Genomic DNA, 27,840 nt, shown 5'->3' with positions numbered 1-27,840 from the left:
TCACTGCTACTATCAACTTCCCTATAATTCTGGAAACAGACCCTTATGCCAGTGTCTAAAGATGGCAAATCTCTCAAATTTTCTTCATGTTTCTTTGCAAGATTAAATTTAGACCCAAAAGTTTTTAGTACTTTGTCTCAGTCTCTCTTCTCCACAGCTATAATTAAATTTCCTTCTTTCTCAAAGATGAAAATTAAACTACAATTACCCTTTCATTCTTTAAGATACAATAATAGTATCTATTATCCCTGATGGTGGGGGCTGGTGCTCACTTTGGAATTACTTTACTCAATATTCTCTTCCCCTCCCAACTTCTCCCTCTTACCATTTCTATGAGATATCCTTCTGAAATATTTAGTGATTTAGCTATACAATATCTGAAAAGTATGTACTGCCATAAAGGGGTTCTTAACCTTCTTGTATCATAGACCCTTTGGGCTGTAAGGTGAGGTCTATGGATTCCCTAGAATGTTTTTAAATGTATAAAGTAAAATAGGAATACAAAGTAAATAAACTATACTGAAAACAAAACATCAAAATATTTCTTAAAACAAGTTCAGAGGGCAGTCTGGTGGTACAGTGGACAGAGCACCAGTCCTGGAGTTAGTATGGCCCTGAGTTCAAACCTGACCTCAGACTCTTACTAGCTGTGTGATCCTGGGCAAGTCACTTAGCCCTAACTGCCTTCTCCCCCAATAAAACAAATTCAGACCACAGGTTAAGAACTGTTTTACATACTTAACTTTGGGACTTGTAGGTTTAACTGTTGTTCAGACTTCTTGAAGTGTGTTTTCTTGCAAACTTTTCAAAGTTTAACTGCTTCTTAAATCTCCATCTCTTGCCTTATAGAGAATACCAAGTTTTGCTAGTCCCATGATTCTGAATTTGTATGAGTTGTACTGCAATAAATACTTGGAATATTTTCAAAGCTCACTTGCATTTCACAAATCTTTTGACAACTGTTACATCCTTTTGCCACTTCTATTGGCATATATTGTCATACATTTGTACCAATTTCACACACACACACAGGCATACATGAAATTTATATATATCTTGAATATCAAGACTTTCGTTGGTGATAGTAGATTTTCCCACTCTAAATTTTAGAGTTTAGAGAATTAGCAATTTTATTTGTGCAACAGCTTCTTAATTTATGTAACTGAAAATCTATTTTCTTTTATGGTGTTCCCATCCTTTCTATAGATAATTAGATAATTCTCCTCTTTGCCAGTTATCAAAGGTACCTTCATTAATTATTCTTGGAGTACAATTTTTATATATATATTTTGAGTTTGTGGCATGTTAAATTTGTGGTATTATGATGCTGGTCTAAACCAAATTTCAGCCAAATTGCTTCAGTTTATTCAAGTAGTTTCTGTCAAAAAGTAAGCCACTTTTTCAGTAATTTCTGTTCTTGGGTTTATTAAGACCAAACTATTTCTTCCTTAGCTAGTCTGTTATGATTTTTTCCCCTACTAGCTCCAATATTTTGTCTTGTGAATTTCTTGCATACTGATTGTTGTTTAATTTCTGTCTCTCTCAATGCCTGACACTTTATGTTTTGCTTCTGGTAACTTTAACTGCCTAATATTGTGGAATTTGTTACCAAATTGGTGCTTTTATTCTGAACATTATCTACTTTGGTTGAATATTCTATCCTTAAAGTGGTCTGGTGGGCTATTCTCTCTCTGGAATTTCTGTTTGTACTTTGAGTAGTATGCAAGAAGTCTGGCTCTCTTCAATCCTCTCACCCCATTTTCTTGAAAGGAAATCATTCCTTTCCTCAAAAATTCTTTTTCTAATTTGGAATCTTTAGCAAAGCTATTCATACATATGTCTATAGAATCAGAAATTGCTACAAATTAGATCTTTCAAACAATTCTTAGCGTTTCTAATATTAACTTGAAATTCTTGTCAATATTTCAGATATCATTTCGAATATCAAACATGACTTATCAAAATCATTAAGAAGTCTGATTTTCAAATTCTGATTCCCTGGAGAGGACTCTGAATAGTTAAGTAGTTAAGAGCCCCCTCCCCTCTCCCCCCATTACTCAGATGATGGTGCTCTCCTTGTCTTATGGTGTGTTTGGTGGTTGTATTACTTTGTTCAGACAGCTGGAAAAAAAATTAATTACTAGTACTGTATACTCTGACAATGTAGGTAGTGTAGTTTAGCCAGTTAGAATCATACAAAATTTGAGCTGTGTTACAAAAAAATGAACCAAATAAAGCACCTTCATAATAGATAAAGAAAAAATTCTATTTCAAAAATGAAGCAGGACACATATCTGAAATAACATGAGGAAGATATCTAATTCAAATGACAAAAATATGTATTAAGCTATTACTATCTATACATTTTTGGCAGCTGTAATATACATGATTAAAAAGTCCTTTACTTTGGATATGTGCATCAGCTCCTTCATTGTGGTGTCTCTACTTCTCAAATGTATTAACCCATTCTCCAAAGTAGTTTCGGTTACCAAAAGAGTAAAGAGTATACTCATTTCATCATACCTGTAAAAAAAGGTAAAATCAAATACAAGCGTAAATATTGTATTTTTAGTCCAATCAGTTCAGATTCTTTCAGAGTCTGAGGAAATTGAAAAGCAAAAGAGCAGAGTTTGGAAACTGGTCCAAAGAATAATACAATTTTAGAAATTACTGAATATAATTGAGAAAGGAAAGTAGGCAAAGATGCTATGAGGTTGACTCAAAAGGAAACCCTTTTTACACATGTATAACCTATATCAAATTGCTTGCATTCTCAATGAGGTGGGGTAGGGAGGGAGGGAGGAAGAGAATTTGGAACTCAAAGTTTTGAATATGAATGTTAAAAAGTATTTTTACATGTAATTGAGGAAAAATAAAATACTAGAGGAATGGGGTGGCTAGGTGGCAGCAGGAGTCAGGAGGACCTGAGTTAACACTTACTAGCTGTGTGACCTTGGGCAAGTCACTTAACCCCAATTGCCCTGCCTTCCTCTCTCCAAAAAAGCAAATTAAAAAAAAAAATACTAGAGGAAAAAAAAGAGGCCCTGTAATGTTAATGAAATAGGAAGATCTTCCTCATCTATAACAAGCCTATGTGATTTCATGTGTCCCCTTTTCCCCTAGAACAAGAGCCAAGTTCCCAGATCTGAAAGTACACAGGTATTTCAATCAAATGTCTTCCTGCTTTGGCTCAGTTCATAACTGTGATACATCCCGAGTTGCACAGAGTCTATTGGGGGAGAAACTTGCCTAAAGTAAAACTTTCACACCTTTTGGTACTAAGCTAATTTTGGTATTTGGTAGTTGTTCAGACATTTAGAGCCTTGTCTGTTGGATTCTTTCTTGGATACTTCTTTCTATTTATCTGTAATCAAAGTAAAAGTTGACCTCTTTAAAATTGTCTTTCCTTTAGAAAAGCAAATCAAAGTGCTAGCACTTTGCTAGGGTGCTTGCTACAACAGGTCCTTTTAATGCTTTGATAAATTCTCTTTGATGAAGTCCAAGTCCAGCACCATGCTGAATTCTGCTTTACAGTAAACAATATTACATAATAAAGTCCTAATGTTTCTAAGTCTTCATAAAGAAATCAGGCTTATCTTAGCACTTAGTAGCTGAAATTTAATTTAGAGGCTTGTAAAACACTCTTTATTTTAATTTCACCTTCACAGTGACACCCTTGAATAAGATGCTACATTTAATAGTTATCATCATCCCCATTTTTCAGATGAGGAAACAGACTCAGAAAGTAACTTGCCTGTGGTCCCACACATAGTGTCAGATGCAGCATCTGAACCCAGGTCTCTCCCAATTCTAAAACTTGAGCTATCCTGCTATTAAACTGACTTATTTATCTGTCCATATCCTAGAAAAGTGACTATATAACAAACAGATGCAATCCAAATATGCTTACAGGAGTCACAAGATCACAGAATTTTAAAGTTGGAAAAGACTTGGGGGGAACTTTTTAAAGTGCTCCAACTCATTCTATGGAAGAGGAAATATGTGCAGAAATCTATTTTTCCATGTTCCTATTTACAAGCTGTGTATCCTGTAAGCTAACAGGAAGTCAGCCTTGAAAATAGTATACAAAAAAGTCAGGATCTTCTTTATGCAAATGAATGGAACTGAAGTGGTAAAGTGATATATGAGCAAACTAAATCAAGGCTGTATAGTTCTCTCCACCTGAGATCTGGCAGGCACAATAAAACTGATCAACCTGGAATGCAATTGCTAAATGTGAATTCAGTAACTAAATCTCCAATTATAAATCTGTTGCCTGCACAACAAAAGAGAAAATTAACAATATCACTTCACATGTTGTGTGTGGATGTATAATGTGTTGGGCCCAATATGCAACTGTACTGGACTAGAGAATTTTCAGTGAACAAACAACTTCTTCCACTACAGATCAGCAACTTTTGGCCAACTGATAGTCATGGTTGCCTGGGGGCAAGCAACCAGGAGAGGTTGGGTGACTTGTTCACTGAGGTCACAACCACTAAGTGTCAGAAGTAAAACTTGAACCTAGGTAGGTCTTCCTGAGTCTGAAGACAGTTCACCATGACTGATACCATACAACATTTATATCTGTAAAGTGAAGGTGCTGGAATAGATGACCTCTAAAGTACTTTTCAGCTCTAACAATCTATGACTCCAGGAATTTTATTCTGCAATGAACTATCACTAAATAATTGTGGTTACTTTAGAACAACATTCTTATTTCATATTTTTCATGCATCATTTTCTATGAGTCTTCATCTCCCTACTAGATTGGGAGCTGCTGTGTCTTATTTAATCTATTACCTCTAGCACGTAACAGTGTTCAGTATAGAGTAGATGCATAATAAGTGCTTAAGTTTTTAATTACTAGGGACTTTTTTTCCTTACTTTAAATAAAGTTGTTCCATCGAAGACTGCATGGTTTCCAAATACCCAGGCCACACAGAAATTCCACTTTCTAGTAATTCATTAAACAGTCCTTGACAAACCTAGGGGCAAAACCCACAAAGTCTTGGAACATCATAAAATATGAATAACAGCGTATGAACAGTTTCTCATCATGAACAACAATGTATAAACAATTTCTCATATTCAAAGTAATAGGCATTATAAATAAGCTCTTATCAACTAGTTTCAACTAAGAGAGGTGTAAGGCAAAGGAAAATTACAAATAAAAGGAAGCTTTACAAGAAGAAAAAAAACCTTTATCACCTATAACAAGTAACAAGAAGCTATACATAAATATAAGCTGTGTCTAACTTCATCTTCATTATCAAAATCATGTTAACCTTGTACAAAAAAAAATTTCCTTTTTATCAGATATTAACACCTGTCCTTGTGGTTGGGAAAGAAGTATCCAACTATTTTTAAACTAGCTTATGCTTAAACACGTTCACAGGCTCTTGCTGAGCCCCAAGGGAACTAATTTTAAGGTTTTTAGTATCCTGGTGAGTGCACTAAGCTTATTGTGCTGAAATTATTTTTCAAAGTGCCTTATCTCCTCTATCAACTTGTCACCTACTGAATAACAAATACCATGTGTTATTTATTGTTGAATAACAATTCAGATTTATATAGTGCTTGAAAAGGTTTACAAAGTACTTTCTTTACAAATGCAACTATTATACATATTTTACATCTATTAGCAAAAAGATATTCAAGCCTAAGCACCTACTTTTCCAGCCTGATTTCATATTACCACCCTTCCTGCATAGGCAACATTGTACTTCCTTAACTACACATGTGAAACACTTCCTCCTCAGCTCTGCCTCACAGAATCCCTAGCTATCTTCAAAGCTCAGCTCAGATGCCTCCTACTTCAACTGGCTTTACTTGATCTGCACCCAAGTATATACATTGTCCCTCTACTTCTTCTGTATCAGCTAGTACCGTGTTTCTACAATAATAAGACACTGTCTTATTAATTTTTTTGGAAAGAAAAACACCAGAGGGTTTATTTTCAGGGGAGGGCTTATGTTGTCCTGCCTCAGCTCTCCTCCGCGGCACTGGTCTCAATGGCGCCAGCAAGCAAATCACTGGGGAAGAACAGGATGACGCGCTCACTGCTGCAGCTCTGATTGGATGCAGCTCAGAGCGCGGCGTGCGTTTCATCGGGGGGGGGGAGACGGTACACTACAGTAGCAATCTCAATAGGGCTTATTTTCGGGGGAGGGCTTATTTTAGAGGAATCTTACACAGTAAGGGGAGGGCTTATTTTCGGGATAGGTCTTATTATCAGGGAAACACGATATATACTCTCTATTACTTACTTATGATATGTTTTATCCCCTAGGAGAATGTAATGTACTTGATGGTAGGGCTGTTTTTCTTTTTTTCTATTCATGGTGCCTTAAAGAAAGGCTTACCTAATTTCTGAATGGACAAAAATTAATGTTGAAAATAAAACTTATGGGGCGGCTAAGTGGCACAGTGAATAGAGCACCTACCCTGGAGTCAGAAGGACATGAGTTCAAATCTGACCTCAGACACTTAAAACACATACACATACACACACACACACACACACACACACACACACACACACACTCTCACACACCCCCAACTAAGCCATGTGACCTTGGGCAAGTCACAACCCCGACTGCCCTACCTTCCCCCTTCCAAAAAAAAAAAAGAAAACTTATAAAGTTAGTTTCACATACAAGTGATGATGTGCATATTTTTGTGCATATCATTCACCTGAACAATGCAATAGTCTCCCAGCTGGTCTCCTGCTCCAAGGTTCTCCCCACCTTAAACCATCCTCCACAGAGCTAGCCAAACGATTTTCCTTAAAATTTGACCATGCCATCCCCTTATTCCAGTTACTCCATTGTCTCTTTTTGTCGCTAAGTTGTTAAGTCTGTCTCTTTGTGACCTCATTTGGTATTTTCTTGGCAAAGATATTGGAATGTTTTGCCATTTCTTCCTCCAGCTCATTTTATAGATGAGGAAGCTGAGGCAAACAGGGTTAAGTACTTGCTCAAGGTCACACAGCTAGTAAGTGTCTGAGGCTAGATATGAACTCAAGAAGATGAGTCTTCCTTATTCTAAGCCCAGTGCTCTATCCACCCACCCCTTACACAGTTAAGCCAAATTCACATCTCACCATATCTGCATGGAAGGCACTATCTTTCAACCTCTCTGTGAAAGAATCCCTTACTCCTTCCAAGACACAGTTTTAATGTCACTTTCTACACAAATCCTTTCCTGCTCTTCTAAGCAGGAATTCCCTCCCTGAATTATATTTAATTTGTGTGTATCACACACACACATATCCCAAATAAATGTATATGTTGTGTTGTACATATTCTATTATTTGATATAAATTCCTTTATTTTGTACTTTGTCTCTAGTCCCAGTACAGAGCCTCACACATAGTAGGAGCTCAATAGATATTTGCTGATCGACTTCTCATATTGCTAAGCAGTTAGGTAAAAAGCTGGGAAATAATTTTAGTAAATTATCCATAGACAAATAAATAACAAAAACCACCACCAAAAAAATTTATTACAAAAATTTCTTTGGTCAGCTGGAGGAAGAAAAAGAGAAAGGAAAAGAGCCTTTATGGAAGCTTGACTTATAGTAATCTAAAATCTATGATTTTCATATATGAAGGCAAAATCTTTGGCTTTTATCTCTGAATGTTAGTATCTAGCAGAAAGCCTTCCACATGGCTATTGCAAGTTTGATTTCATCTATTTTACTTAAATGTTTGATTAACAAATTATTAGCAGCCTTTTCCTAAGGATCAACTGAAGATATCCTTTTAAGGATAAGATTAGTTTCTTTGTCTCTGCAACAAGAGTTTATGATCTTCAAGTTCCATTTCAACTCTAAAATTCTGTAAACCATAAGCCTAACTACAGACTGGTCTTTGATTGTTCTGAACTGTATCTGTTGAACAAGTACTTTTGGAAATGCTAACCTTCACACTACTTTCTCAGTGCAGTGCTATAATTAGGATGAGAAAGAGTCTTGTCTTTGTTCTTTAACATATTAAAATGATAGTTTACCCTACAGGCAAAACTGGGATGAGACCATCTTGATTCTTCTTAAATGGTTTAATAGTTAAGACAGAGAGACAGGAAATCAAAATTAAAAGATAGATTTAACACCTTAGCTTTACCCAGCAAGTGATAAAGAGGAATAATAATTCACACCTAAGTATATAATCAAAACCATTTTGGTTAATAAAGGATGGCTAATTCTTGTAAACACCCAGAAATTTGATTACACATTATTGGTGGGGAGGAGGGCAGGGAAAGAAATTGGGGTAAAACATAAGGTACTTGAGGTCTGGGACTCTTCATTTTTGTCTTTGTGTCCCCAGAGTCTAAAACAGTGCTCAGCAGAGTAGACAATAATGCTTGCTGAATGAAATTAAATTACATTTACCTTTATTAAAATAGCCTGTTCCAGTAATGCCAATATTTACTAGTTCACTACAAAGTTAAGTGATGAATAAAAAAAATTTTTTTAAATAATAAAAAAATAATAATAAATTTAAGTTTCATTACAGTAACTAAATTAAAGCTAACTCTTAAAAGAGTTGGGTTTTTGATTGTTGTTGAAAGTATGGGCATAATTATGTTATAATGATGAAATTAAAAGATATGTTAATAACAAACCTGTCTCAGCTCCACTGTTGGTCCTCTCCCCATATCCAAAGCCACCTTGATTGGAGCTAAACAAGGGTGAAGTTTAAGTACCTAATACAATTAAAGAGAAAAGTAATTGTTGATCAAATACAACATAAGAAATACCCACATAAATGTAGAGAATATTCAACAATTAAGACTTTTTAGTCAAGAATGGAAACTAGTTTAAAGTTGCAACATAAACACTGTGAACTAACTTGAAACTAGCACAAATATTTCCATTGGAGGCCTCATGATGAGATATGTGACAAAAGGTAGAAGAATTAACATTTAGTGTAACTGGAAATAATTCTGCACAGATATTTAAAAAATAATGCTTCCTATTAGACCACCAAGATCATCATACTTTAAGAGAAATGGTACACAAGCTACTTTGCTACTATTTTGCTGTGTGACCTTGAGCAAATTACTTTACCTCTTTCATGATTTCAATTTCCTCATCTATAAAATCAGTGGTTGGACCTTCTGGTAAAGTTATTCTCTAAGAGCTGGAAGGAACTAAAAATTAATCTAATTGTGAAGAGTATAAGGATTCATTATTTAAATTATCCATTCTCATCCATGGATTCTACAATACAAAAAAAGATCACCAAACTATAGGAAAATATATATTTATATAAATATCAATACTTTTAAACAAAATCTGCATATACAAAGTCATAAAAATATGGTCTGAATGTACACTTTACCCTTAATGTAGAAAAACAAAACAGTGCACTGTTAGCATACAACATTTAAACAGAGGAATACTGCCAGGCCCTCAATCAAAATTTAGAGTCTCACTACCTAAAGCAGGCAAAGATGCAGTTTTTCTAGTAGTCTTCATGCTTCTGCTTCTTGGATGAGCTGTAGACACTTGCTAACTCACCACTTTTTAACCTTTATCTTGGCCTTTGACTGGCCACTAGGTCTGAAACTAGAGAAGTCACTACTGCCAACTTGGTCCTGTTTCATGCAAGGTTGTTGACACTGCAGTCAACTGATCAGGTCTGGGTAGAACCTATCTTCTGGAAATACCCAGCAGCCCATATGGCTGGAACCTATCTTCTGGAAATATTCAGGAACCTATACAGGTATTGCGGCTGCTAATCTTCAGGTTAAACAAGTCAGGAAATATAATCATACAGTTAAGAAGCCCTCTTCTATACTATCACAGGAAGTTCACTTTTACACTCAGAACAGACCACGAAAAATTTTGAAGTTCTTTGGTACCAAAAGAAATCTATAAAAAGTAAACTTTTTCATGTCAGAAATTGTTGCCACAAACTTTTAAAATGAAAAAATGTATATAATTTTAATTTCCTCAAGGTCTCCTATGAACAAACTTCCCATGTCTCCCAAAGTACCTTTCTCTGAAGATCCTTCTTTCCTATAAAGGATTTATCTGTTAGCTGAAGGGAATCATAGAGATAAGCTAATGCTCCTTGATCTAGATCTCCACTCACAGAAAGAACTTGAGGAACCACCATTTTTCTTCCATCTCGGCCCTTCACAGAAAAAAAAGAATATACATTTGTCAGAAAAACTAAAAAATGTCTTTCACTTTAAATTCCTTTGTTTGGTACAACTGTGATACTATTAAGTGATTGGGTTCTTTTATTAGCAAATAACTCAGCTTTATCTGAGAGGAAAAACCAGTCACCTAAAATATTAAAATTTGCATCTTTGGAAATCTTTAAAGTTTCTTTATTCAAATTAGCAATTTTGCCACTATCCTTCCTCTTCCTCATTTCTTTCCCTATAGCATCAAATCATCTGGCAGTTTCACAAGCTAATTACTCTGGAGAAAATCTTCCTATGTCTCACTTATAGTCCTAGGATTAATTCTCTATTCGTATAATTATAAACTTACATTTTCATATTATTGTAACCTGCTACTGTAAATTATAATTATTGAAAACATATAAAGCAATGTAAATATAATGAACTTTCAGTTATGTGGCATTTCATTAAACAGAATACTATTAAACTAACACTTCTATCAATCAACACTACAGCATTATAATTCATTTTCAAAATAATGACTTGAAGATATTGGAAGATCTTGTACTTTTTTCTGAATCAAAGAAAGAATAAATTGTTAAGTATAGTTTTAATGTTGGGTATTCTATAGTATTCCAATTCTTTGAAACCTGTCAGTCTGCTCAGAATATGGTATTTGTGAAAACTGCATTAGCTGTAACATCAGACTACCACACTATAACAGAAGATTTACTATACCTTGTTATTTTTACTGCACAACCTGTTGATTCCTGTTTTCAATATTTTCTACAATGATCCTTCCAGAAACATACTCAGATGTTAATCAAAAAGCACTGTTAAATGATGTCTTTATATTATTTTGGGTGAATCCTGACACAACTAGATTAAAACAGAATAATAATATAAATAAAACAAAATAATCAAATGGGGACAAACTTTCGAAAGATCTTACTAACTACAATTATACCTAATATTTTTGTAGCATATCTCAAACTAATCATGAGTCACTAGTATTGAAATTTTATAACTACAAGAAACAATGACAGTAATTTCAAGAAAGAGCAAAGTTGACAATAAGGAAACTAATCTGTCTTTTTTTTTTTTTGGCCCTTTTAACACTAGAAGGGACAGAATTTAAAGAATAACTCAAAGGAGACCAAGCTGCATCAATTGATAACAGTGCCTTTTAATTCCTAAGGCATTAAATAAAATAGAAAGTAGGATAATATTTATTTCAAAGTAAAATTATAGTATTTTTGTGTCAGTTGACGCCTTGGTCCTTCTGATGATAAAAGATATCCCTAGCCACAATAAGTAATTAAAAGTCTAATACCTAGTTATGCAGCTCTGACACTGAGTTAAGAAATCTAAAAAAAAAAAAAAAAGGATGGATCAAAGAAGTTTTGTGGGGTTGGGGGGGAGGGATAGCAATGACTTTTTTTTTTACCTAAAGTAACCTGCTTCCTTTTAAATTTATCCAGTGAATATACTCTAGTCTATAAAAAGTCTTCAGTGATTTCCTTTTTTCCATAGGAGGGTTTTTTTTTAACTTCTGAAAGATACAAAGAAATAGGGCAGCAAATCAAAAATGTTGCACTTTTGCCCTTCAAAGAAGTATCAGAATAGCGGATAGGAAAAGAAAGAATAACATCCACTACATGCTATACAATAATCTGAGTAACATAAACTGACTTGAATTGACTTAATTTGTTTCTTCTATTTCTGTATTCCAACTTCTCTTTTGTTTCAAGATCTTTGAGTGTAGAGTCCATTATTTGTTTTTATATCCTCCAGGGCCAAACAGTATATGCTTAATAAATGCTAGTGGAATGAAGGAACACTTCTACAAAGCATAGGTACTCAGATCAAAATAGTGCATAATTCTAAAGACAATCCTAAATCTCCTTTTTATTTTAAAAATAAATTTAATGGGGGCGGCCAGGTAGCACAGCGAGTAAGAGCACCGGCTCCAGTGTCAGGATTGACCTGGAGATCGAATCCCAGGCTCAGACACTTAGCACCCACCCCGAAACACCTGGCTGTGTAACCTTGAGCAAGTTACTTAACCCCAATTGCTTAGGGGCGGCCAGGTGGCTCAGCGAGTAAGAACACCGGCTCCAGTGTTGGGATGACCTGGAGATTGAATCCCGGGCTCAGATACTCAGCACCACACCCAGAAATAACTGGCCGTGTAACCTTGAGCAAGTTACTTAACCCCGATTGCTTAAAAAATAAATAAATAAATAAATTTAATGATTACAAAGTACAAAATGGGAACTGAACTGGAGCAACCAAGGCTCATTTATGCTAGATACTGAGTATGAATCTATGGGGCTTCTTTCTTCTCACCCCTTGGCTGATCCTGCTTTCTCTTGGTCCCTTTTTTAAGGTCCATAGTTGTCTTCAGCCTGGCCCTTAGCCTGGTCTCCTTCGCAATAGTTCCCATTGGGTCACCTGGTCTGGGGACCCAATCCCATGAAGGACACCTGGGAATCAACCTGACAAAAGCTCCCTGGGATTATCAGATCAGTAAGGAAGGCAACACTTGTTCTGTACCTGCCCTAATAAACTCTTTGGGGGAAGGGGTTTGTGTCATATTTGTTCCTTAGGTTTCCTAACACCCAGCCCAGTGCCTTGGAAAATAAGCACCCAAAAGTTAGTCACTATTTATAACAGCTGATCTATTTCCAATTCACCTCAGAGTCATGCTCTGAAAAGGAATTTGCATACCCTAGACAACCCTTAGAGCCAACATGCTTCTCTATACCAGGTACTTTCCATAAGTCCATCAATAAACATTTATTATTTATTATCACTACTACAAAATGTCTATGAGCAGAGGCCTTATGCAGGTGATTTCTGAAACGAGGTTTGAAAAGAACTAGGAATTGTGGAAGTGACATTAAGGTGGAAGTGCATCCCAGAAATGGAGGAAGAGCCCTTATACCAGGAACCATGCTAGGGAATAGGCAATATAAAGATTCAAGTATCTGTCCTCAAACATACAGCATCAAGAGAGACAACATGTATACAAATATGTCCAAAATCTGGGATGGGAGCATCCAGACTGATACTTATTTTGCAACTTATAGTCTTTAAACTAGAGTTACTTAGGACACTGAGAGGTTTTAAGGTTAAATGTTCTCCACTCGTTCAGAGTTACACAGCCAGTGTGTCAGATGCCAGACTATAACCAAGGTCTTCCTGATTCTGATGCCAGCTCTCTATCCACCAGATGCCTCTCATATAAAATATGCATACAATAAATACAAGGTAGCTTTTGCTGGGAAGACACTAAAGTACAGAGGGTGGGGATCAGGAAAAACTTCAGGAGGTGATGTTTGAATTAAGGTTTAAAGGAAACTAGGGACTGCAGAAGTGGAAGTGAGGTGGCAAAGCATTACAGATATGGATGAATGGCCTCCATAAAGGCACAGAGACTGGAGATGGAGTGACGTATATGAAGAACATCCAGAAGTGAAGGAGAGCAATATACAACAAGGCTGGAAAGGTAGTGCACTAGAACCAAGTTATAAAGTGCTTATACAGTGCTTTAAAGAGTTTGTATTTGATCCTAGAGGTAACAGGGAACCACCAATACAACCAAGTCAAACCTGTACTTCAGCACTTTGGCAGCTATGTGGAAGATGGATTAGAAAGGAGAGTTACTAGGAAGCTTTCGATAGTCCAACTGAAAGGTGATAAGGGTTTGAACCAGCCTATTGGCTATGAGCATGAAGAGTAAGGAACAGATTCAAGAGCCACTGGGGAGATAGAACAGACAAGACCTGACAACTGATTAGGTTGAGAGTGAGGAGTCACAGAGGTCTAGGTGAGAGGAGGCATGGCAGTGCCCTCAAAAAAACCAAAAAACCAGTAAGGTGAATTTGAGGGTCAAGGATAAAGATAATGAGCTCTGTTTTGGACATGTTAAGTTTGAGATCCTTATGAGACACTGAGTTAGAAATGTCCAGTAGGTCTATTTGGTGATGCAAGACTGGAGTTGAAGAAAGATGCTAGCAAACTCCTATTCTTCTAATCCTTATACCTTAGAATCACCTTCTGTCTAGGCAGAAACTCCTTTCCCCTACTATTTCTTCCCTTACTCACATCTCAATACAACTTAGTCCTAGCCTTCCTATTAGCTTCCTAATCTTTCTTTATTGCTAAAGTCCTTTTTGTTCTATACCTCTTCCTTTTACATTCCTTCCATTTTCTGCGGTTCATGGCAATCTATTTTTTTCCTGAAAATATCTTCTCTCTCGGCACCTATTATGAAGCTGGCTGCTCTTTCTATCCCTGGAACACAGGGCCAAGAGGAAGGACTGTTATACTCCCTGTTCAATGTCACTTTCAGAGCTTCCCTCTACTATTACTCAACAACCTCTTTTCAAGTTTTACTCTGTCCCTGTTCAAACCCTTGTTGCTGTCTTCTATAAATCTCTGGGCACTCTCTCTGCTTTCCAGCAAGGTGAGTGTCTGACTTCGTCTTTTACTGTCACTAGAAAACTGCCTTCCACAAAGTAGGTACTTAATAAATGTTCTCCATTTGACTACCTTTGAAAACCCTTGCCACTCAGTTCAACTCCCATTACTTCTCTTTCCTGCTTATCCCAAAGTACATATAAGTCACCATAATACTTTAGGATCACCCCCACTCAGGTTATTATTGAGAAAATGTATAGTCAAGACAAAGTAAATCAACCTACATGTAATTTAGATTTGTCTCCAGAATACAACTGTAAAAGTTCACAGTCTCCAAGATTCCAGAGTGTTTCTACTGGCTCTTTTCCCCAGGGAAAACTGTAGAACAGCTTGCTTCCTTTACGTCCCTCTTCATTTTGACAGTCGCTGCTACTGAAGTTGGATGGATTTACTGCAAACTAAAAAAGAAAAGTTCAAATGTTAATGTTTTGTTGTTTTATCAAGGTGAATGAATGCTAATTTAGCCCCAATAAAAATTTAGAATAACTCTTGGAAGATCCAGAAGTAATTGGTTTCCTAAAAGGGTTGCTTACTACCACCACACCAAATAGTTTAAGTTAAAAAAAAAAAAAACAAATTCGGAAAACCCACCAAAGGCAAGAAGCTAACAGACCCACTAAAAGGTAATTCTTACAGAAAAAGTAACTAAGTTCAACTCACTAGCCCATCATTCTAGGCACTCCCACAATCTCCAAACTGGAATACAGTAGCCTGGCAACCTTTGTGAAAACTAAATAATTTTAGTCACCCAACTTTTGGTGTTAGGAGCTGACAGTGTCAGACAAAACGCACTTCCAAGAACTGACACCCATGATTTGGGTCAGACCCAAAACCACAGAAGAAAAGTGGTAGCTGTGGAGGAGTGGGGAAGCATGTGAAGAAGAAAAAGAAAAGAGACCAAAAAAGTAATTAAGAGTTGACTAAGAGCACAGGAAGAAACAAACAGTAGAAGAAGGCAGAGAACCAACTTCAATGCAACACCCTACCTCATCAAGATTATCTCTCAAGGATGGTATAAAGATTGGGGGTGTGGGGTGGAGAATTGTTGGGAAATGATCAATGATAGAAACCAGATGAGCAGAACTGGTAAAAGTGAAGATTATGCCCTACTATCTCCTACTTTTCTTATAAACACTTCCAGTGCCTAGCAAAATGTTTTTGCACACTGCTTAACAAATGTTTTCATTCATCTATGCAGTGTTTCTCTCTGGCAGTGTCCCAAATAACTACCCTCTTTTCCTGAAGGTAACAGACTTTATCCAACCCTGGTGGTCTGAGAGAGAAAAGATCAGGCATAATAAGCACATTTTTGGCAAGGATACCGAAGAAAAGTCAGCAGACAGGCAAACGCTGACAGAAGAGCAGAAATAAGCACACCTTCAGAGAAAAGATCACAACAAGGAAACCAAGTGGAAAATCTGCTGTGTAAGATGGAGCTAGCACAACAAATTCAGCAAGAGCCTTTGAAACAATAGTAGAGAAACTCCAAGAACCTCCATCATGGTGCTATCCCTCTCTAAATCTTGTATTTATTTTGAATATACATATTATCTCCCCTAATAGAAACCAGGCCCTAGCTGTACTCACTACATGGTAGGTACTTAAAAATCGACAATTCGACTGAGTGATTCAGAAGAGAAAAGAATTCTGTGAAAATATCAAAGAAGTGTTTTTCTGTAATGTGCCTGGTCCTCAATTTTTCTTGGGAATTCCTAAGGAAGAAATTCACTATACCAGTGCAGATTAGCACCTTTTCAACACATGATAATCATGGAGAAGCACGTGATGTAGTTGGTGGATAAAAGCTGGTTTTAAGAGTCAGGAAGACTTAGTTTCAAGTCTTGTCCCATTCTGGCAACCCACAGAAAGTATTCTAGCATCCCTAGCAACTCTAAGATATCAAAGAAATAAGGACAGAAAATAAGGAATTCTCAAGAAACAAATCAACAAGTATAACCAGAGACTACAGAAATTTGAAATTAAGATTCTCATAAAAAGATTATGACAGAATTGAAATGTAAAAATGCAGAAGGTAAACTAAGTGAACAAAAAAAAAATTACAGGAATACTTCAAAGTCCTACAAAACAAAAATACTGAATTTGAAGGTAGGATGTGAAGAGAAAACCTAGAAATCATATAGAGGTCTTCCAAAAAAATAATAAAAAAAACCTTAGTACCATTCTCTAAGAAGTTATGTAGAAATTGCTCTTTCAAAGAATGAAAAACTATGAAATGAAAAGTTTTGTTTTTATGCATTTAGAGCTAGACAAGGCCATGAATACAAAGTGTGTAAGAGGTATTTCTGTAGTTTGATTTCCTTAAAAAAAAATTTGTGCATTGCACCTTCTTAGATGGGGAGAAGAAAGGATAAAAAACAGGGATTTGGGTTATGTACTAATTAGGAACAGAGAGAAATGGTGAAAAGCCTTTCAATTTCCCCCTTGTCTTTGGGGTGGTAGAATAAGTTCAGGATAGTAGTGGAATACAGCAGAATACAGAGGAACCAATAGAAGCTGGGTATAACCAATAGAAAGGGAAAATGTCATAGAGAGGGGAGGAATAAGACATAAATCTGACTGTACCTGAAGTGAAGTGGGACTCCCACAACATATCACCACTTAACACTTGTCAAAAGGCTGGACTTTAAACAACTTGCCTTGAATCACTTGCCTTCCTCAACTGACCTCTCTCCAACTATTGACTATTTCTCAATGTTTAGCATATTCCCACCCACTAATGTTCTTCCCAACCCAGTGATTCTGAACCCCTGGTTGCTGAGATACAAACACTGTTTCCTATCCTAACTCCCTCATTCTATATCCCACTCTAGATATGACCACCCCTTCAACTGTACCCTCTGGATTCCTGAAAACAAACTTGTTTTCAGCTTAATTAAGTCTTTTCTTTTCTCACTTCCTGCCATCTTCTGGCACTCAGATCTGCCTCCTACCTAATGACAATGTATGGCTGGCCAGTCTTTTCCAGTACTGGCTGTACTTTCACTCATATCCCCTATTCACTGGTCATGGTGGAAGAGTTGGGATACTCATTGTTCCTCACTGCCACTTCTGAACTCTGTCACTATTATTCAGCAACTTCTCCTTTAATGTTCAAGTTGTCTAAATTTGCCACCCAGTACAGATCCTAGTGACCATTATCTAATAAAGTCCCTATTATTCTCCTTCCTCAATGAGTTCATTGCCTGGTTAAGTCTCTCTCCACTCCAAATCATGCTTTCTTACTAGGACACTGTAATGGGAATGCAAATTTGAAAGATCTTCCCTGCCCCTAGGCTAAAGCGCACCTGAAGACTGGGGTGGGAGGCTTGTTTTTCAGTACATACTTCTTGATTGGCCAGTGGGTCCAGAAGGTTGTTACATTCTCTGAGCCAGGAGAAGGCTATATAAGCCCTGATGTGAGGCTTTGTTTTGGGGGGCTCACTTTGAGAAGTGTTCTGTGATTTGATCTGGATTCTGGGAAGCCATTATCTGGAGCCCCCCCCCCGAAAAACCCAGATGTTGATTGGGTATGGATGTAATGGCTGGACAGTTTGGAAAGCTGTCTACTTGATCTGTTTCTGTCTTGATAATTCTGCCTGTATACTTTGAAGTTCGGGGTGCTGACCTCTTTCCCCTGAACTAGGTAAACGATATATGTTTGACTGATTAAAGTAAGCTTGTTAACCCATTTTGAGTTGCTTTCCTTTATCAAAGCAGATAAGAACCTGTGGTGGCAGCAAACCCTGAGGACGCTTGGGGTGCTTGCTGCTACAGACATGTCATCATACATACTGATGTTCCTTCAAATATACTTAGTTCTTCAATGTACTTAGTTCCCATGACCTGTTCCACTTCATCTAAATACAAAGCTGTTCATACCCTTGATCTTTCCATCACCTACAAACGTTCTATTTTTTTGTTCATGAACTCTAAAATTACCTTACCTGATCATAATCTTTAGGAATCCCATGGATTTGCCACCTCTAACCTTCTTCTTCACTCTCATGACAATCCCTCTTACCCTCAGGTTTTTTCCCCAGGCCATCACTGCTATATTGGCTACACTCACCTCCCTTCCCTATCTTGACCCCTTAGTGAACCAGTTCAACTCTACTATTACTTACACTCAAGTCTCTTGTGCTCCTCAACCCCACTACCATCAATCATTTCTTGCCAAACCTCAACCTTGGATTAGTCTTACCATCTATCTACTCTTCTGGCTTCTATTTATGTTCTACTGAATGGAGTTGGAGGAAATCAATAGACCATCCTGACTGGTCAACTATAAATTTATGTTACATTTAACTGAGCCTTATTGCAGCAAGGCAATCCTTTTATACATCCCTAATAAAATTTACTATCCCACTAATCACAGAGACTTTTCCAACCTTTTCATGCCACTTCAAACCTCCCATTGCAACCTCTTAGCTTCATATTTCACTGAAAAAAGTTGAGTCCATTCAACAAGAGCTCCCTCACCTTGAACCATTCTGATGCCTTCCGTACTCCTTCACTGGTCTCACATGGAGATGTATGTAATGCCAAGCAAAGGCTACTTCCCAAGGTTCAAAATACCAGCATAGCTGCTCTCCATTTTATTCAGTGACAAATTAAGAACAGAGAAAATCAAAATATAGCATAATTCAAAATACAGCATTCACCAAGTGTAATTCAATAATTTCTAAGTACTACTCCACCCCTGGACATTACATTTATTTAGTCAATCACAAAGTCCCTCTTCTCAAATGGAGATTAGTTTCCAATCATAAACAAAGTACATTCATTTGGTCATAGTCACAGAGCAAAAGAGTCAAAAGTTTCCTACCCCTGGATCACAACTGAAAAGGCCATCTACCCCAGAGTTACAAGCTTAAGCATAGCATTTAATAACCAAAGAGAGGTCTTTTCATCATCTTGACCCAAGGCAAGTTCTCAGCAATCTTTGTTCCTGGGGAGACAAAGCTTAGCAAGGCCACAAGATACATTGCCAGTGTCCTCATTAATTCACTCTATCTGCAGAACAGTCTCAGGAGCTCTGAACCAACAGCAAGGTTCCAGGACCTCTAAAAAACAACAGCACTGTCCTTCACCAATGGACAAATCTGGCAAAACAACATCAAAACAGACAGACAAAGTACTGCCATCACAGCCTTGTCTTTGGCAGCTCTGGGTGGCAACTCTCAAAAGTCCTGGGCAGCTCAAACTGGCCTTAAGCAATCCTCTCCATCTCTTTGCCTCCACGATGCTGCTTCCAAAAAATTCTTCTGCCTCTCCCTCTGCTTGTGCCTCTCTAAATTCACGTCACCAGCTCCTCCCAGTTCAGCCCTCTCTTTTCATGTCAACAAGTCTATCCCACAAGTGGGATTCACAAGCTCTGGGTTTTAACACAATCAATCCAAAAACCAAGCCAATACAGGGGGATCTTTAAATTACTATTACAATGTAGACTTTCTCTTTGTCAAGGCTAACCCCCCCTTCATGGGCTCAAGTGATCCTATTCCATCCTGTCTTCACCAGGAGCTTACCTCCTATATCATCACATTCTCTCACTAATCTTTAATCTCTCCCTATTCTAGGTTGCTTCCCTACTGCTTACAAAACAAGCCCATGACTCTGTTCTCAAAAAACCTTCACTGATACAACTGTGGCCATCAGTCATTGTCCCATGTCTTCTCCCTTTTGTCGATAAATTTTTTGAGACAGGTGCTTACAATAAGTGCCTCCACTGTTCCTTCTTAATCTCTTAATGTCTACTGTTTGGCTTCCAACTTCATCATTCAACTAAAACTGCTCTTTCCAAAGTAAGAATGATTTCTTAATTGCCAAATCTAATGGCCTTTTACTCAGTCCTCATGCTTCATGACCTCTCTGCAGTCAGATGAAATGGCAACCAAAGGAATAGTACTTCGCTCCTTGTTTCAGCTATTCAAGTGCCTTTGAGCCTCGCCTCTGATTATTTCAAGTCTGTTGGAAACTATACACTGTGTTGCCTTTAATAAGCCTAAGGGAGTTTGGGGACCTTTCCTGCCCTTAATAAGCCTAACATCATCACATGGAGCCCTCAAAGTGGGAAGAACTTGCCAAGAGTGGAACAGGAAGGAGCAGAGCAGAAAAAACTCAATCATGAGCCTGGACCAAGCAGAACTGAGAGAGAAAGGATGTCAGCACTCTATCTGTTATTCTGTGTTGGTGTTACTTTGTCAGAGACAAGCATTCTGTCTTGATTGTGTTACTTTGTCAAACAGAAGCATTCCTCAGGAGAGCTGCTTACATCAGGTTAGGAAGTTTAGACTTTAAATTTCATACTGTATGTAATAGGCAGCCATTGAAAGCTTCTAATGATCATTAAGTATTACTGTTATAGAAAAAACTTTTATACAGAATTCTTCATTGTATGACATTTGTTGTTTTCATTTTCACCTACATTACCTATATATTACTATATGTTAAGAAAAAAAAATCAACATTTGAAACAGGCTTTACAGGCAACAATTCTACAACTTTTAACATTAAAAATAACAGATGGTTAGAAATCAGTCACCTTTTTTGCATGGACTATCACTGGAAATATCAATTCTTGAAATCAACCTGTTACACAAATAATTAAACTATAAGCAATATTCAAAAAAAGTTTATTTCATTCATAAATCTGGACATGTCAAAATAGTTTTTTTTATAGATATGAAGGTTATCTGTGATCGAGAATTTGAACCTGTCCCTATTGAACATAAGCCCATTTCTATTATATTATTACATTGCTTCCACTTAATTTAAAAAAAAAATGTTTTAAATTCAAGGTGTCTACCAAAATATCTTTCTCCCACCATCTCACACCTATCAGACTGGCTACTATGACAAAAAAGGAAAATGATAAATGTTGGAGGGGATGGGGGAAAAACTGGGACACTAATGCATTCTGAGGACGAATTTAGAACTATGCCCGAAGGGCTATAAAACTATGCATACCCTTTGATCCAGCAATACCACTGCTGGGTCTGTATTCCAATATATAAAAAAAAATAAAGGAGGAAAGGACTTCTTTGTACAAAAATATTTATAACAGCTCTTTTTATGGTAGCTAAGAATTAGAAATTGAGGAGATGCTCATCAACTGGGGAATAGCTAAACAAGTGCTGGTATATGATAGTAATGGAGTATTACTGTGCTATAAGAAATGATAAAGCAGGATGATTTCAGAGAGACGTCCATGAACTGATGCAAAATGAACTAGGCAGAACCAGAACACTGCACACAGTAACAGCAATACTGTGAAACAAACAATTGTGAATAACTTAATTATTCTCAGCAATACAATGATCCAAGAAAATCCCAAAGGATTAATGATGAAGTATACTTAATCTGCCTCCAGAGAAAGAATTGATGTTGTTTGAAAACAGACTGAAGCATACTATTTTTGTCTTTCTTTTTCAAGTCTTCTTGTACAAAATGATTAAAGTGAAATGTTTTATATGATTGCACAAGTATAACCTATATCAGATTGCTTACCGTCTTAGGGAGGGCGGAGAAGAGGAAGGGAGGGATAGAATTTAGAACTCAAAATGTTAAAAAAAAAAAAAAGGATGTTAAAAATTGTTTTTAAATGTAATTGGGGATAAAATAAATGTAAAAAAAATTACCTTTCTCCACCACAAAAGTCGATGTCGCAACCAAAAATCAAGCCACTGGCCTGCTGTTCTTGCAGAAGTAAACCACACCAGAGAAGACATGGTCCTTTCCCCCATTCTTTAAAAACAGAAAGGTCAGGAATGCCTTTAAAATCAGGGAGCAAAACCATAATTATTTGTTTTCACAAAGTCTATGTCAAATAAAAAAATGAAGGTTCACAAACATTTAGGTGCCAACTTACTTTTCCAGCTTTACTTTACGTTACTCTCAGCTCCAAATAATCTAGCCAAATAATCTATACTCTAGTCAGATGGGGGCTACTCATGGTCCTTGGAACACACCTACTGTTCTGCCTCTCTTTCAAGCAATTCAACAAAGCAGCTCTTCCTCCTCCTAATCCCTACCAGTGGAGATCCTTCTTATCTTTTTTTTTTTTTTTAAATCGGGGTTAAGTAACTTGATCAAGGTTACACGGCCAGGTATTTCTGGGTGGGTGCTAAGTGTCTGAGCCCAGGATTCGATCTCCAGGTCAATCCTGACACTGGAGCTGGTGCTCTTACTCGCTGTGCTACCTGGCCACCCCTATTCTTCTTATCTTTTGCCACCCACCTCAAATGCTCCCTCTTCTATGAAGTCTTCCCTGTTGAACTCCCCATCTCTAAACTCTCAATATTTTGTCTGTATATGTCTTAGGTACTAGTAACATTCTACTTTGTATTAGATTCTTTTGCACATGTCTTTTCAACCTAACAGGACATTTCTTGAGGGTTGGGAGGGAGAGCATATATCTTACCCACTAATAATTGCTTAGCCGAATTTATACCTTTTAATGTTGTCACATGTATGCCCAATATCAGGAACGTCTTGAAAACAAACTCCAATCTGAGCAAGACCATAAGGCAGCCTCTTGTTTACCAGATCCAGACAATTAACATAGTGTTTCAATGCACCTGTCAAAATATAAGCCATTCATCTTTATAATTTATGTTCCATAGCTTAACCTGCCTTACAAATCTATGTATGTCCCCAGTATCCTAATTTTAGCACAATATAAATAGTACCAATGATGGCAAAGCATCCTTAAGAACAAATTAATCCTTGGTTCAGTTTCTTTTCATTAGTAGCTTCCATGTTATTTAATAATTACCAAAACATTTTAAATCAATAGTTTTAGAAGATTCCATTTAAGGTTGATGATCCAATTCAGAATTTTCACTTTTCTATTCACATTAATTTTTTTTCTGATGAGGCATCAAAGCATTCCCAACCAACTAGGATATCATTAGCATTGATGTCATATTAGTTAGCTGCGATTTAAACTCAATAAAAAAGTCTCTATATTGGGGGCGGCTAGGTGGCACAGTGAATAGAGCACGTGCCTTGGAGTCATGAGGACCTGAGTTCTAAATCCGCCTTGAGACTTTGGGCAAGTCACTTAATCCCAATTGCCCTGCCTTCCCCACTTCAAAAAGAAAAAAAACAAGTCTTTATAGATTTCCTAAGCATCACAAATCCTATCAGTATTGGGTCATAATAAACAACCAACATTTAGATAGCACTAGAACGTGTGCCAAGTGCTTTACACACAACATCTCATTTGAACCTTTTAACAATCTCCAGAAGTATAGGTAGCACCATTTTGCAGATGAGGAAACTGAGGCTCGGTGAAGTTGTGACATACCGATGGTGACATATTTGAAATGTAATATCAAATACAGTATACTATCCACTTCACTATGCTCCATCTTTGCAGTCTTACAATTATTGCAAATGTTACCACATGCAAAAGAAAAGCTCCACTTTTAAAAACTTGGTTCTGCTTATTTTAACTTCACAGAAACCTGGAAATGATGTTGCCTGGATTTTTAATTTAGGAAAACACATTTTTATTCTGAAGTACAATTCAAGTTAACCTTCATTCTCACCTAGTTACACTACTTTGGGACCTCTCTGACTTTCCCACCATACCCCAGAAAGCTCTTTATCCTGAAAACCTCATCAGCCTTGGTACTCCACGCCTCATCACCATTCTCAGCCCCTATGAATGGAGGGTGAGGCCATGAACTTCCATTTAAGATGAGAGCTCAGCTCAGAACATCTCACTTCACACCTGGTTGCAGTACTTTGGGACTTGTCTTATTTTTCCACCATGCCCCCAGCATTTGGGTACCTTCCCTGCTCCCAGCCCTCACGCCGCGGCTCCCCCCCCCCCCGCCCCACATGTCTGGCACCTAGCAGGGCTGTTTACTAACTGGGTCAACAAAACCACTTTTCTTTAGTTAAAGGCAGGTAACAAATATGCCTCCCTTGGAAATAATTTTGAGTATTTCGCAAAATATATAAAGGTAACAACATTCAAAGCATAGGCTGAATCTTTTTTCTTGGCTTTATAAGCGGGTTCTACTGAAGCTCACTGCACAGCCATAATCCCGATATTCTTTTAAACGCGTGTCCACAGTGGGATGGTTCTCTGGGAAGAGGGAAATGGTCTTTTTAAAAATTGAGATTCTTGTACTGTAAGTGAGGATGTAAGAATTTATTAGCCGGCTTCCTGAAGAGTTCAGGTAAATGCCAGCATATCACTGATAGATATCCGACACAAAAACTGAAAACTTAACCTGTACATTCGTCAGCAGCGCTCAAAAATACGGCCCCACACATCGGATAATTTTCTTTTCCTTACTTATGAATAAAAAGGGGACACTGGAATTAAAAAAAAAAAGTCAAGCAAAACGACCTTGGGTGTTTTTCTGGGAGCTCTACTTGCAAGCATGAAAATGCCAAGCATACCGTGATAGAGGTTCTCCCGTAGCGTCCCAGAAGTTTTTAACATGCTCTCAAGAGAGGTGATCAGCTGCTCCTTAGTTAGTGCTTCGTCTTGCAAGACTGACCAGAGCGCGTCGGCGGGAGCTAAGCAGAAGCCTCGGTCCCCAAGCCCGGCAGACCAAGGCTCGTGGTGCGGGGTGTCCATCGGGAAGATATGCTCCCTGAACGCAGCCACCGAGGACCACCACTGTGAGGCCAGGTTCTTCCTGAGCCCCACGCCGAGAGGGCCGAAGCTGGGGTGGTGGCCGCTCCGGCGGGAGTCCCTTCCAAGAGGCTGCTGGGTCCCCACCAGGAAATGCCTCCTCTGACAGATGTCCAAAAGGGCCTCGCTCCCCTCGGCTCCCGACCCGGGCGCAGGTGAGTGGTCGTCGCCACCCTCGGGAGGCTTCACATAGGTCCTCTGCTGTAGTCTTCTCTTCCTCTGCCTCGCCCATCCACCCACCTCTAGGGGAACCCAAAGCCTGGACTGCGAGCGACCCCAAATCCTGCAGGAGACCCCAACTACGGTAGCTGAAGTCATTTCACACTAGAAGCCGAGTTCTCAATAAACCGCCACAACCATTTGGGAGTCGATGGTGCGCAGGCGCGCATGAGACCAGCATCCCTAAGTCTCAACGTAAGGAGGCCGTCACGTATCCTCGCGACGTGCACCGTAGCTTTCTGACCACCTAGTCTAAAATAGCGTGATGTTTGCCTTTCAAAGCCTGTAATTGTCTTGGGGACTGAGCTCCACCCCGGCTGTTCCAGCTTTGGCTACTCCACCCTCGGCCCCGCCCGCAGAGCTTCCGTCCTCTACCGCTCCCCCCTCCGAATTATCTATTCTTGTGAGGTTCCATTTTCAAGCAGCTCCTCCCACCGTCTTTTCCTCCCAGGGCGTTGTAGTCACTTCCGCTGCTCCTACCTCAGCCCCGCCCTCCAAACTCAGTATTCCCGCACAGGCCCGGAAATGGCTTTTTAAACGAAAAATGTAAACTATTATATTATCATATTCTATAAACTATATATTAACAAAGATATTAAGTACAACACATGAAAATATTGGGTATAAAAATAGTCATCATGTAAAAAGCTAACGACTGCCAGGGCATAGCCACCCAAGGGACTTTACTGGATAATGAATGTGAGCCCTCCTGGGGGGGGAAGGGGGACGCTAATTTGCAGTTCAAGCCACCTGCTAGCAACCTATCTCCCAGGTAGCTTTAAGCTGCCTTGGATTAACCAACATGATATAAACATAATTCAGTTGTTTTTTTTTAAACCCTATTAGCAAAGACATGTTTCTAAAATGGGATCCTTCAACTTGAACTAGACTGAGGGCAGAGATTTGAGGAGCCAACTGCTTCTGCAGTCTCCTAGCTATAAAATTTTGCAATCAACCAAAAATGTTAAAATTTATCAAGCCGTTGTTTTGTAAAACACTTTATGTAAGATACAGTTCTGTACAAACTTGCCTTTTTGTCCTCTCATTTACAATCACAACAAAAATGGGCACGAAGACCAATTTTAACTAAGTACCTGGAGGGGCAAAAGTGCTATGAAAGTAAAAGCAAAAATAATTCCTTCTTGCTGGGGTGACCACTGAAAATATTGTGGAAGTTATTGACTGCATATTTCTGGAATGTAAAGAGCTTTGGGAAACAGATACAAAAAGCATGTTATGCTCCCTACCTTCCTGCAAATTTACAATCTTCAGGTTCTGATCAAGGAGCATAACTGTAGTAGTTAGGAAAATCTTTTTAGAAGAAAACGGGGACTTTGAGATGGTCCTTAAAAAGAATGAAATTCAAAAGTAAAGGAAACCTGCAATCAGCCATCAACACTATAGTCTACTCTACAACTAACATCTGCATACTGGGGAATATTACCAAAAAAAGGTAAGGATGGACCACAATTATAGGTCTTGAAAACCAAGCAAGGTTCAAGGGAATGTTGGTTGACTAAGCAATGGAATAATGTAATAAAGATTTCAGTATAGGGTAAGGAGAGAGGCAAAGGAGTGGGGCACACAAAGGCAAGCATTTGAAAAATCTGCTTACTGGGGTTATCTACAATGTGCAACGTACCTGTGAGGGTAAACATTACAGGGCAGCACATGCTCCCATTAAGTGGCAGGTATTCAATCTCATTGGAACAATTTTTAATAACTTTTGCCTAGGTAACTAGAAAAGACCAACAAGGATGCATTCAGCATTTCAGCAGGGCCTACTCCATTAGGAATCATAAATCTACAACTATGACCTCGCTACTTAATTTTAACCCAGGGAGGCCTTGCGTAAGATACATTATATACACACATACATATCAGCAGGATTTAACTTAAACTCAGATCCAGTGTTAGAACTCTTTAACTTAATTTACTTATTGAGAACTAGGATTTGAAAAGAGGGCCCAAATGAAAAAAATTAAGGTTTTATCCTCCATTGTTCAATGGAAGGAAGTCCCTGTCAAATCCCTAGTTTAAATAATCACTTTCGAGAATCCCTCCATAGTCAGCTAATCTTTACTTAAACTTATATTCTTGTGATGAAAAATTCATTAGCTAATAAGGCTTTTACTTTTGGACCACTTCAAATCTTAGTTTGGAGTTAATTGCTACTTCACTTTATTGGTTCTATATTCATACCCACTAAGTAACACAGAAATCCCTTTTAAAATCACCATTATTACCAAGTCAATCTACCTTCATGCTCTCCTCTTAAGCATATATAGAATTATATAGACCCACCCACCCATGTTTATTCATAAAAGACACTTGTAACCAGAG

At 37.9% G+C, this 27,840-nt stretch overlaps 1 protein-coding gene across 2 annotated transcripts; it reads right to left on the bottom strand.

Moving 5' to 3' along the window:
• Positions 1-1,104: 1,104 nt before the first annotated feature.
• POLG2 (DNA polymerase gamma 2, accessory subunit) lies at positions 1,105-25,932 on the bottom strand. 2 transcript variants are annotated; one of them, XM_069063960.1, is made up of 8 exons: positions 25,041-25,927; positions 23,074-23,200; positions 22,262-22,367; positions 14,849-15,022; positions 10,004-10,144; positions 8,628-8,708; positions 4,888-4,988; positions 1,105-2,523 (listed from the first exon to the last, which is right to left on the bottom strand). In XM_069063960.1, the coding sequence occupies exons 1-8, from the start codon at positions 25,594-25,596 to the stop codon at positions 2,358-2,360; spliced, it is 1,452 nt and encodes a 483-aa protein (XP_068920061.1). In that variant the 5' UTR covers positions 25,597-25,927; the 3' UTR covers positions 1,105-2,357. The 2 variants fall into 2 exon arrangements, with proteins under 2 accessions (XP_068920061.1, XP_068920063.1); XM_069063962.1 differs by lacking the exon at positions 10,004-10,144 and having other exon boundaries at positions 25,041-25,932.
• Positions 25,933-27,840: the final 1,908 nt, after the last annotated feature.

The sequence above is a fragment of the Petaurus breviceps genome, unplaced genomic scaffold (genome assembly GCF_028583685.1).
Source record: "Petaurus breviceps papuanus isolate PSGF00001 unplaced genomic scaffold, PetGlider_PUasm1.0 90617, whole genome shotgun sequence".
Lineage (NCBI taxonomy): Eukaryota > Metazoa > Chordata > Mammalia > Diprotodontia > Petauridae > Petaurus > Petaurus breviceps.
The sequence above is the reverse complement of the archived record's forward strand: the minus strand, read 5'-3'. Positions and strand labels throughout refer to the sequence as shown.